Source organism: Cygnus olor, chromosome 8 (assembly GCF_009769625.2).
Source record: "Cygnus olor isolate bCygOlo1 chromosome 8, bCygOlo1.pri.v2, whole genome shotgun sequence".
Taxonomy (NCBI): Eukaryota; Metazoa; Chordata; class Aves; order Anseriformes; family Anatidae; genus Cygnus; species Cygnus olor.
In genome coordinates, this window is record NC_049176.1 from 30,730,888 (window position 1) to 30,743,291 (window position 12,404).

The window sequence follows — 12,404 nt, forward strand, 5'->3', positions numbered from 1 at the left end:
TCAGAATTTCCTGCCTTGTGCCAGTTCCTACTGCAGTCCTGCTCAGCAGACCTTCATGCCAAAGTGTAAGAAAATGCTGTCCCTGAGAGCCAACACTCCTTGAAAACTCTATACACACACACAGATATGTTAAATCAAACATATACGTTTAAAAAGTGTTAAAAGCACCATGCCCAGGCTGCGACATAAAATATCTGTGCTGTAGTCTGGGAAACAGATGAATGGCTTTCCTTAAATACAGCTAAAGCTGTATTAATATCTGGCTTTGCTTTTATTTCTAGCTTTAGCTTCTTAAAAAATACAGCAGAAATTCCCTGCAAATAAACAGCTCCTCATACTCGTTTGTGTCATAACCCAGTTCTGGCTGAAGGTCTCCTCAAGTCAGGAGGACAAAATATACAAGTCAATATTCATAACTATTTAAAAAATAAGAGAGAACAGATGGGACAACAAAGTTGGCATACAACCAACAAGCCTCATGTGCTTCAGATTATGTGGTGTTGCATGATCACTACAAGTGTCTTAATTATATGCATAAAACACTTCTAACACTGAGATGATGAAATCAGATTGCGTGTAAGCAAAGACTGGGATTTGCATGTTCAAAGGCTTCGAAGCAGGCCGTTTGCATAGAACATACTCGGCTTGAAAAACGTGTTCAGCTTCATGCAAAGTGAGCTGGAGATGAAGGGCTGCGTGTTGCGTTTCTCAGGCGTTACGCTCTGACCTACACCACAGGAAAGGTAAGGTGCCCTTCATCCCCTGGCATCCTCAGCTCTCGCGCTGCCTGTCAAAAAGCACCGTGCAGTTCTCTTGTAGGAAATGCAGTCAGGTGCTGCCCCGCGAGGCGCACAGCTCCGCTCTGCAGGGGAGAGCAGGGCTCAGCAGGTGAAACTTGCAGGCTTATTGCTCTTGTTAAGTCTTGTTAAGAGGCCTCTGCAGCACGCTGTGTGCTCATCTCGAGTGTGTTCCTGCCTAGTTGCAGCCAGGCCAGACTGTGTCGGTGGGGTCTGCTCTGCAAAGCCCATCAGTGTTCCTTCTGGGTAGCTGGTAGGCACCAAACCAACCAGGGCTTTGCTAAATGGTGTGAATGGACATTTAATAACAAAAGATATAATTCGTAAGGCTCCAGCGTGTTTATCCACTGTAGATTCCTGTGAATCTTACAAATGAAGCTGTTGGCAGTATATATTTGCAAGCAGATGTAAGGACTCTTACCACAATACTTTACTGAGTTAAAACTCTAATGCACCTTCTGCTATATTCGTTTTAGATACTGATATGGTCATAATTTATCTCTCGGCTGGGATCACATCGAAAGATTCCTCAGAAGATGATAAAAAGGCTACTCTACGCGTCATCAACGAAGAAAATAGTTTTCTCAACAACTCAGTAATGATTCTCACTTACGCGCTTATGAATGGTGAGAAATGTTCTCCTTCCAGTGGATGGAAATTCCCTTTCATAGCACAGCCAGTTTATTAAGCTCATCCAAGTGTAATTCCACGCCCTGTTGGGGAGCAGTTTGTTAATGGATTTTGGTCCGTGTAATCCCCAGGCCATATCCAGATGTTGCCTCTTTAACGTATAAAACCCTGTGCCACTATATGCTTGTATATCAAAGTGCAGCTGCTCAGGATACAAAAGATTTTTGCCTAGAATGTCTAGTGGTAATCAGACTGAATTAAATTTGATAACTATTGCAACTGTAAACCTTCCTGGCGTTGCCAGTGTTTCTTGCTCCCACAAAATGAGCATACATGTGACTTACATTGGAGTTGTTAGCTAGTGAGCATGAATGTAACATCAAACAACCTGAAGTGCTTTGATAACTTAGGACCTAACTTGAGAGTGAAGATAAATATGAAGATCACCCGCTCAGTTTGACTTCATCCGTTTTCCAGCAAAGCTCTTCACTAAGTAGGCTACATGTTGCATTACTGAAAATGGCACACAGACTCTACCCAAGGAAACTAATGCTTAAGCTGATATATCATTTTACTGTACGTTTAAATACTCATTTGAGTCCTAATATGTACAAAAGTCTTTGATTTGCTTGCAGGAATTGAACCTGGGACTTATGTAAAACGTGAGGCTTTAATGTTTAAGCTAAAGAACAAAGCCTGTTATCTCCAAGGGCGTATAATATGCTCCGGGTTCTTTACGTGGACTAGCCACCAGTGGAGAACAAAGAGCCGTCCTGTGGATTTATAGGTCACATAAGTCTTTGTTAAAAGAAATCTTTGTTTAAAGTGGTGGTATGAACAGCGTGTTGAATTTTTGTGTGCTGTATGTCAGAGTATGTGAGAAGTAACCTTATTACATTTTGTACTAGCTAATTGCTTATATTTATGGCGCTTTAGAGTAAGATGCACAATTCGTGATGGACAGTAAGCTTCTTTTATCTCCTTCCTTATATTTCTTGGTTTCAGAGGGAGTGACAGGTTTGAAAGAACTGGCCTTCCTGCGAGACTTGGCAGAGCAGAACTCGGTGAAGTACGGGGTGCCAGATCGAACAGCCCTGCCAGTGATCAAGGGCAGCATGATGGTCCTAAACCAGCTGAGTAACCTGGAAACTACAGTTGGCCGATTCTATACCAACCTCCCTAACCGAATGATTGATGAGGCGGTCTTCAGTCTGCCTTTCTCAGATGAAATGGGAGATGGTAAGTGCTTACATTGAAATTGGGTATAAAAATCTAAGAGATCAGGTTCCCTTTTGCTTACGTATTCCCAGATATGCTGTAGTCTTGTAAGGTGATGCTTCTGGGCATGTTTCCAAGGCAGATGTAAAATTAGCCTTTCATGCCCATAGGCTTTTTATCTGCAGAAAGTCTAGTTATGAAAAAAGGGGTAATAGGACATGGAGGTAGATAGATTTAGGTTGGATTCTCAGGGGTGAGTTTCTCATATATGTGAATATATATATATATATATATATATATATATATATATATATCACCCCTGAATTTAATCTGTGGAGAGAAATTCTTTCTAATTGAGCAAAGCAATCGTGTCACGTTGAAGTGACACCCACGACCATGCCGCACCATTGCAGGGTTCGTTATTTCAGTACTTGCATATGGCTTGAGGTCTTACAGTAGACTCAGAGGATTGCATAGTTTCCCACACTGGAAGAGAGAAAACTTATCATCACCTGAGCCTCCCTTTCCTTCTCTGCTCTGCAGCCATGCACATGACTTTTGGGCCATCATTGCTGCTGCAATTTCCATTTTTCTGTCTTGTCTGTGAAGATGGGGATGTCAGGCACTGGCAGTCAGACCCCTGTTAAGAGAGGGAAGGCAACCAGCTTAACAATGGCATAAAGAGATTATTAAATGCTGTCCAAAATGTGCTGTCCTTAGCTCTTCCTCTAGCTTCAGCAGAGCTGGGCTGCCCTGACAGCCAGCTGCCCGTGGCCCCGAGCAGTCTGGCAGCAAGGCATACATCGAATTTAGTGGAAGCCTGCTGTCAGTTTTTCCCTAGACTGTGATTGCATCCTGAAGAATACCTTAGCGCAGCGGATGTCTGCAGCCTGGTTCTTCCATCAGTGGCTAATTTGTGTTGACATGGTGGAAGGTGTGTGGATCTGCCCTTTTACCTTAAAACTCGATGCCACGTTAACAAACACAGTGTGTTCAACTTCATCTGATTTCGCTCCTACAGCCAGATAATGGAGAGAATCAAGGTGTAGGCATTGATGGATGTCAGTGACGGCTATCAGTGTATGTACCTGAAAGGTCAGAGCTGTAGGGTTTACCCCTGCTTGGTCTTGGGTAGCTCACCTGACATATCTCTAGGACTTTCTGTAAAGAGAGGTGAAACACATGACGATGATGTAAGGAAATCACACTGGTGATTTTATATTGCTATGACAACGTACAAATTCTGTATTTGTTCATTCAAGACTTTGCATATTCTTAGTGTTGGCTATTACCTAGTAGTTAGGGGTTATGCTGAATGGTTTTCAAAGGTGCCTGAGTTTAGGTTTTGAGTCCCGAAACAAATTTAAGACCATTCCCGAGTAAATCTGCTCTGAGTCAGAGTGCTTGTTTCTTGCTGTGTTTCCTAACCTCTGTAATTAAGCTTTATTATTATTCTCTCACAAAGCCATATCCAAGTATAATGGAAAATGTGAGCATCAGAAGGATTAGAAATGGTGCAACAGAGAAAGTTTTGCTTATATAAGCTTTTAAGTACACTTCAGTATTTATGCATGCAAATAAATTGTAGATTGGTTTGAAGGAAGAGTTTCTAAATAGCAATGGCACAGAAAGTAGGAGCAGTAAGGTATTACCTAAAGTTCCTACCTCAGGCACAAGAGATGCTTCTCAAACGATCGTGTAATTACAGGTATAATTCCCAGTACAGTGTCTATATTGGGATTTAGTTGAGCAGAGGAGGTTTAATATTCTGAATATGCAATTAGATGAGCAATAATTCATCCTGTTGTTACTTTACAGGTATGAATTCTGTCTCCCTTCCCCCTTCCTCCTTTTTTGCAGTTGCCTTAAATGATAGCATTGAAGGAACAAAATAGTATCTTGGCTTTTCATGTGAATGATTCTTATTTGTAAGGCATTCATTTGTAGGCTGACAAAAAAAAAAAATCAACAAACCCAAAACATTACATGTTCTGTGTATTTTAATAAATTGATTAAATGTACCTTAGGTCACTATCAGCAACAAAAAATAACTGGTGAGAGTAGCTAAAAACAGCCAGGCACAACAGATGACCTGCTCAGCTTCCCCATAGGTACACCATTTTTTTTCCCATATTTCAGCATGTAATACTGTATGAAATTTAACTGCATAACATTTTGAAATGATAAAGCACATGCTGCTACCTCTGCCAGAAATTAACTGGAGATTGCTGATGTTTTTCTGTTATTTCTCTCATTCTAAGGCCTGATAATGACTGTAAGTAAACCATGTTACTTTGGAAACCTGCTGCTGGGGATTGTTGGAGTAGATGTTAATCTTGCATATATCTTGGAAGATGTCACCTATTACCAGGACTCCTTGGGTTCCTACACGTTTCTCATTGATAACAAAGGTAACTTTTTGGTTAAAATAATCTTACTCCCACTGAGGTCATTAGCTATCAAAAGTAAATGCTTAATTCTCATGTGTCTAAATTGTCTATAAATATTGAATGGTAATGTTTATTAGAGGATTGTGTGGTGTTTGGTTAGCTTTGCATGAGAGTTGCCAGCCAGCTAGAGACTGTAGGTGGATTCATGACACGAAATTTCAGTATTGGAGTTTTGATGTGGAAATGTTTACTGCTGCTGAAATTGTTGTTACATGTTTCTGTGTATAGGGCAAAAGGCAAAACTGGTGCATACCTTTGTCAACTGTTTTCTTCTGTTCCCAAATTGATTTTATTGCTTGGTTCTTTGAGCTGTCTTTTGTTGGCAACTTCAGTAGTTTTTACTTTGCAACTTCTTTGATGATAATACTGCTTGTTCGCTTCTATTAATATGTACAATTTGAGCAGCACCTGTATGTAGTTACTGTATTGTTTTTCTTTTTTCCCTATAAACATTCATTCTGGGCTTAGTTATCTTAATACGTTTAATGCATGTCTTTGTCTTTATTTTTTAGGATACACTCTTATGCACCCATCCCTCACCAGGCCCTACCTGCTGTCTGAGCCACCGCTCCACACAGATATTATACATTATGAGAACATTCCTAAATTTGAGCTGGTGCGGCAGAACATCCTGAGGTAAGCGATCCGGGATGCAAGTCCAAATGAGTAAATGAATTCTCATTAACATGATCGTTAATACAGGACTTTCATTTTGTCTATTACCTTGCATTACTGTGCTTACAGCTGTAATTGGGTATCTCCTAGTCTTAATCATGTAAGATATTTTTTTTTGAGGGGGTGAACTTCCTTCACCTTCTTTCCCTCTATGTCTGATAGACTTTGGAGAAATTACACTTCTGTGACCAACATTGCAAATCTTATACTTGACTTCCTTCTTAAGAACTGGCACGTTGCTAAAGTAGACTAGTTCTTGTCTTCAAGCATGAATTTCAACATTTCTGGCCAGGAAGCAACAGTAGAGTAGACAAAGATACAACATGATATATGTAAATGTAAACCTTGCTGATTCTGGAAATTACATCTAATTTCAAGTCTGCCTTGCCTTTCCTAGTTTAAATTTAAAGTGATACTAAATGAGGACCATTCCAGTATTAATAGTGTGCCAGGAAAAGATGAGTTGTGGTCATGTGCTATATGAATGTACAGAACAGAAATTGAAAGGCTTCTTTTTTTTGTTGGAAAAGACAGATTTGACTCAAAATGTGGTGGTACACAAGTACACTTTCAGCAAACAATCTTTCTGTTCATTGAAGACAGGTAACAGTTGACCTCTTCGTATCTTGTGATATATTTTATAAGCATACTGCTTAGGAGCTTTTTCTGTGTTTAATAAAGCGTTGGATGTTGTTTTTGCCAATGTAGCATTCCCCTGGGCAGTCAGATCATTACGGTTCCTGTGAACTCCTCACTGTCTTGGCATGTAAACAAACTGAGAGAAATTGGGAAAGAAGCCTACAATGTCAGCTATGCCTGGAAAATGGTAAGTGCTTAAAGTGACACTGTTGTATGTTGGCATCAAGTAAGTTAAAGTATTGAAGAGTAGATTAACATATTGAATATACTGAAGCACGAAACGTTACTGTTGAGGCATGAAAGGTTTCAGTTACTCAAACTGCATGAATCTGTTTTTTTAGTAAAGAATGAGTGAAATTACAGTTTCATGTTTGTTACCATGTAAACCTTAGAGACATGTCTGTATGGACACGTGTGTGCTCTTTCTTCGTGACGGCACCCGTTTCCTAAGACGTGATGTACAGTTACATGGTGACTGTACCCTGCGTTCCCAAGGGAAGTAAATCTGCGGGGCCGAAGAGCATACTGCGTGCTGAGTGATGTGTAAGGAGGCCAAGTACAAAAACAGGGCTGAGGCACTGTATGGCATTAAGTCATTCTTTTGTTTATCACTGTTGTTATGTTTGGGGCAGAGTGGTGTGATTCATTAATTTAATAGGGAAAATGTCAGCTTCTCATTCTGATAGTATCTCATTTCAGAATTATATCAGAAGCCGTTAATGATGTTTGCTGTAATTTAACACTTTTCTTATTAACGTTATAGTTATATAACAGCTTTCCTTGAAGCTGAGTACAATGTATATGCAACAGGCTATGTTACCAGTTGTAAGAGCTTTAAGAGAGCTTCTAACAGCTGTCTTCATTTCTTCAGTTCAGTTTTTGAACATAACTGAACACTAATCTTGACCTTGGGGTTAAAATGGAACCTAAAATTATATATAATCCAGGTGAATTTTACTGATGCCAGAAATAATTGGCTGCTTCTATGTGCCAGCAAGCTTAAGAGGGTGCCTGTGGATCATTTCACAGTATTAAGTTAAATAAAACTTTAAAGATTAAGCTGAGTAACTTTAAGAGATTAAACCTGTCATTGGGTAACAGAAATTCACAGAAGAGGTTGTCTAATGTTGTAATGCCACATTAAATATCAAACACCCATACGGGGCAGCTGGGCAGCTCCAAGTTTTGCTAGTCTGAAGTACTAGACGGTGCTTAAAAAAAATATAGATATGCAAACCATGAAAGCATGTGGCACATGCAGCACACAATTAAGTGTGGCAATGATAAAATGTTATTCTCTGGAGTTAAGTTGCCAGTATTCTTCCTAATGCAAATACTAGTGTGTTTTTATCATCTGTGAGGTTGGAGCCTCTCTGTTAATGACCCTTCAATAAGTATCCATGACCCAGTGTTAGAAGTCACTGCTGTCTAAACAGTGGAGGGGAAGGTATTACTGACTTGTCCGTGTTTTGCAGGTCCAGGACACCTCCTTTATTCTGTGTGTCGTGGTGATACAACCAGAAATACCCGTTAAGCAGCTTAAGAATCTCAACACTGTCCCCAGCAGCAAGCTCCTGTATCATCGACTGGATCTGCTGGGCCAGCCCAACGCCTGCCTGCACTTCAAGCAGCTGGCAACCTTAGGTAAAGCTCTCGTAGTCCTTCTTGACGTTGTGATGCTGCTGGGGAGTGGGGCAGCAGAAAGGAAAACTCTTCTCACAAAACGCTGGAAATACTGTCCTCTGGAGAGACTTTTTTTCCTCCAAGGCTGGTTAGAAAATCAGCTTTACGTGGCTTTTTTGCTCTTCAATGATCATAGCTAACTTGCTTGTTGGAGAGCACGTGTGTGGGTGAATGCAGTGGGACTGCTCATCCGAGCAGGAGGTAACTACGCTGTCAGTCCTGCTTGATCAAGTTCCCAGAAAGTGGAGTGGGGAGAGTGAAAGATGTCTCACCAAGCTTAAAACTAACTGCTGTTCTCTTGGCTGTAAAGCAGTTTATTGGCACATAATACATCCTAAGAACATACACCTTTTATATATCTATATAAATTGCTAACATTTACATTTAAATTTTAATCTTGGTGTTTTTGCTAAAATCTGTGCTATTTTATAAGAAGTTCTGCATTAACTGCTTTTGTTTGTAGCAAGGTTTTAAGGTCTTATGATGGATTAGAGAGACAGTAGTGATGTTTTCTTAGCAATAATGCAGTGCCACAAACAGTGAAGTGAGATTAGACTGGAGGAGTAATGGAGGAATTTGACAAACCTATAGAAATTGCTGTCAATTGTTTAAAATAGTGTTTTTTTCTTTCTTTCTTTCTTTCTTTAATGTGGTGCCTAGTCTTGATTGTCTTCTATCCAGAAAGACAAGATATAAATGGAAAATATCCAAAAACCACAGTACTAAGCTGACAAGTGGAAAAACCTCATGCAAAGCAAAATGTAGTCATATCAGAATATTTGGTCTGGGAAGCAGATGAAGGACTATAATAGAAGTTCATAAGTTATGACTGCAGTACATATGGTTGCTGGATGTACAGTGATATGTTTTAGAGGAATGTGAATAAAAGCAGATCGCTTCACTTACTCCAGTTAATTTTTTCTTCTGGAGACCATTGCACACTGAGAATTGGGTTACATGGGTCAAATATTCAGAGAAGATGTTGTTCTCAACCTTCAGCCCTGCACCATCATCATGATTTTTCTTTTAAAAAGAAAAAGCTGTCTGGTATTGCAGTTACGTACAATGAAAAATTACTTGCTAGTCTGTTCTGACAATCAACCCTTCCAGCTATATATTTATCAGTAAGCTCCCTCCTCTGTATTTGTAATTCTCTGATTGTTCATTGTCTAGAACTGAAGGCTCCTCTTGTGTCTTCCTCTGCCATAGCCAGCGTTAACATGGAGAAATAATTTCTTCTTCTTTATCGCAAAATCTTTTTTTCTTAAGGGAAACCAACTCCTGTAGTTTTTTTCAAAAACCAACAATTCAGAAATTGTTTAGACTTTGAGAACGAGGGCACTAAAGTCTACCAAATAACACACAGAGATCAGAGTAAATGGATTAATTTTGTCACTTCTGTGTTTGAAACAGGAAAGGTAGTTTGTGAGCGTTTAGCGTGGTCTGTTGGGTCGAGAGCTGGCTTCAGAATTGGGAGTTTGTGTTGTGATTTATGTTCTCCACTGCCTTGTGTGAGAGTTGAAGTCCCTTAGCATTTCATATGCCTTGCCATGTGACGCTGCATCATTCTCTCCATTCTTAGCCTGTTTTATGTGGCATTTTCGGGTTTACGAAAGCAGATAGTTGACATTGGGCCATGTTTTTGTAGCGCTGAGTGAATGCAGGACAACTGTTGGGTTCCTCCAGCTGTTGCACTACTCCTCTGTTTCCTTTTGAGCGTTTCCATCTCTGACTCTTCAGTGGCTTCCCTTTTTTCAATATCTGCTTTTTTTTTTTTTAAAACTTCACAACTTTATTCGTGTTACGGTAAGACATTAAATTACTCCACTGCTGCCAGCCTGTTTTCCCAGTATTGGCTTCCCTTGCTGTACACCTTTACGCTGTCCTGAATGGCCAAAATCCCAGTTAGCCATTTCTTTGTTTTCATTAAGATCTCCTTTCAGGTGTATGGGTAGCAGCATAGCAGATCCGATGCAGTGAGCTGGTATTAACTTTTTTTCCCTCTTCAATTAAGACTATTGCCAGAAGCAAAGAATATGTTGTCTACATCCTGGAAGCAGCGTAGCCCAATGGGCCAGAGCTGTGCCTAGATGACTGTGAGATCGGTACTTTATCAAAAACTGTATCCAGCACTGTAGAAATGTTTGTGCAAAGTGAGTTTTGACAGGGCCTCGGGAGACAAGCTGTGCTCATAAGTGTCCTGGTTTGGGTGGAGAGCTTCACATTTCCTCACCTCACTCACAGTCCATTCATTACCCCAGAAAGCTGTGTACTTTTCCTACTGATGTGTGGGAGAGTGGAGGAGCAAACAGGAGTAAAGAGCACGCTGGTGTATTTCCTTCCATATATCCTCAGATAGGACACCAACATCAGAAGCCCTTTCATGATATGAATGTATTTACAATGCAATACATCCCATTCACTGTCCTTAACTTTTTTTTTTTTTACTATTTTGCTCTTTTTAGAAAGCCCTACGGTAATGCTCTCTGCGGGCAGCTTCTCTTCTCCTTACGAACATCTCAGCCAGCCCGAGACAAAGCGGATGGTGGAACATTACACGGCGTACCTCAGCGACAACACGCGTCTGATTGCTAATCCTGGCCTTAAGGTATGTCCTTGGTGTTGGCCACTCTTCTGTCCCTGCTTTCCTCCCATCCAGGGCTTCTGGCTCGACCTCCTGGATTGTACAACATTCATCCGGAGGGGACTACCTGAAACATTTATTTCCTGGTGCTCGCAGGGCTCTGAAGCGGCATGGTGGTTTGGAGTGGTATCTCCATGCCTGGAGAGATGGCCATGGGCCTGAAGGCCCACAGGAGCAGAGAGAGGAAGGGGAGGGCATCCTTCCCCATGAGGTGGAAAAAAGTTGATAAGCAGCTATTGAAATAAATGTGAGGAAAAATAAAGCTGCAGAAAATTGTTAGTTGAAATTACCTTTGTGTTTCTAGGCATATAAATGAGAAAACTATTTCTTTCTGCGAGCAAAGCAGCATTTTTATTTACCTGAATTAAAAAAGCAAGTGCTAAAAGCCACAGAGATAACGACGACAATATTTCATTATAATAAGCTTTTCCTTTGCTCGGAATGTGCCAGATCCGTCTGGTGTGAGAAGACTTTAAACAAGTAATTGAGTTTAGATGATCTCTGATCGCGCTTTAGGAAACCCCGCGAGCAGCTTATTATCTTTTCATGCAAGTCTTAGAGGAACCCTGCTAGGTCTGCCTTTGTTTTGCAGTTCTCTGTCAGAAATGAAGTAATGGCTACCAGTCACGTCACAGATGAATGGATGACACAAATGGAAATGAGTAGCCTGAACAGTTATATTGTGCGCCGTTACATAGCAACTCCCAATGGGGTGCTCCGAATTTACCCCGGTTCCCTCATGGACAAAGCATTTGATCCCACCAGGAGACAATGGTGAGTTTTAGGGTCCTGTTATCAAAGCTTTGGATAATCTGGGAGGGCAATAAAGAAGAATATTTGGTATCGATTTCATAGCCTGGGTTTGTTACGGTCAGCTGTAAACTATTTAACTAGAAATGTTTTCATCGTGGGTAAAAGGTGCTTAAATGCAGCTAGTTAGAACCTTTATTGGTTCTAATTTCAAACCATTTTATTTTAAAGGATCGTTTGTTTCATATCCCTGCTATAGCAGATGGGAATATAAATATTCAGAAAATGAGCATCCCCTTTAGGGATTAGCTAATTCAGCCCTCAGAAGTCTTTTCAGCTCCTTGTGCCATTTTTGGTTGTGAATATTTTAGTCATCTTGTTTGTTTGTGTACAGTGGGTTCTTCGCTGCTTCAAAATAGGAATTTGCTGGCTTGGCTGCGAGCTATTAATTATGCACTAGCATTTGATTTGGGAAAATATTTGTATACATTACAAATGAGAGCCTGAGACATGAGAGCCGTCTGGAGTGTGTTTTGACGTGCGCTTTGTTGAAAGCAGCCAGCCAGGTGCTGCCACACTGTGACTCGGAGCAAGCCCATGAAAGGCTGCGAGGCACAAGCTGAGCCTGGCTCCCGGCCCTCCAGCTGTATGGGGGGGGCTCCGAATGCTCCTGGCATCACCCATGCTGGAGCTCTCCTGACCCATGTTTCCCCTGAAAGATCATTACCATAGTTCTTGATTACCTTTTCTTTAGGTTTTCTGGGTGCATTCATGTTGTAAATGAGCCGACTGTACCTTTGCAATCCCTGGTTTCCATTTTAAAGGCCTTTCTTATTGTTTTTATTATTGGTTGTTGTTTGTTGTTGTTTTTGGTTTTTTGCTTTCATACTTCACTGATTTCCTCAAACCACATTTTTA

The 12,404-nt window shown here is 40.7% G+C and overlaps 1 protein-coding gene across 1 annotated transcript in view; it reads left to right on the plus strand.

Annotated features, from left to right (window-relative positions):
• Nucleotides 1-12,404, plus strand: part of CACHD1 (cache domain containing 1) — a 103,108-nt gene that overhangs the window by 73,818 nt on the left and 16,886 nt on the right. Inside the window, exons 8-15 of the mRNA XM_040565754.1 lie at nt 1,274-1,423; nt 2,433-2,666; nt 4,907-5,056; nt 5,608-5,731; nt 6,479-6,596; nt 7,885-8,053; nt 10,558-10,700; nt 11,329-11,510. Coding sequence (XP_040421688.1) covers nt 1,274-1,423; nt 2,433-2,666; nt 4,907-5,056; nt 5,608-5,731; nt 6,479-6,596; nt 7,885-8,053; nt 10,558-10,700; nt 11,329-11,510 — 1,270 coding nt within the window. The remainder of the gene's footprint in view (nt 1-1,273; nt 1,424-2,432; nt 2,667-4,906; nt 5,057-5,607; nt 5,732-6,478; nt 6,597-7,884; nt 8,054-10,557; nt 10,701-11,328; nt 11,511-12,404) is intronic.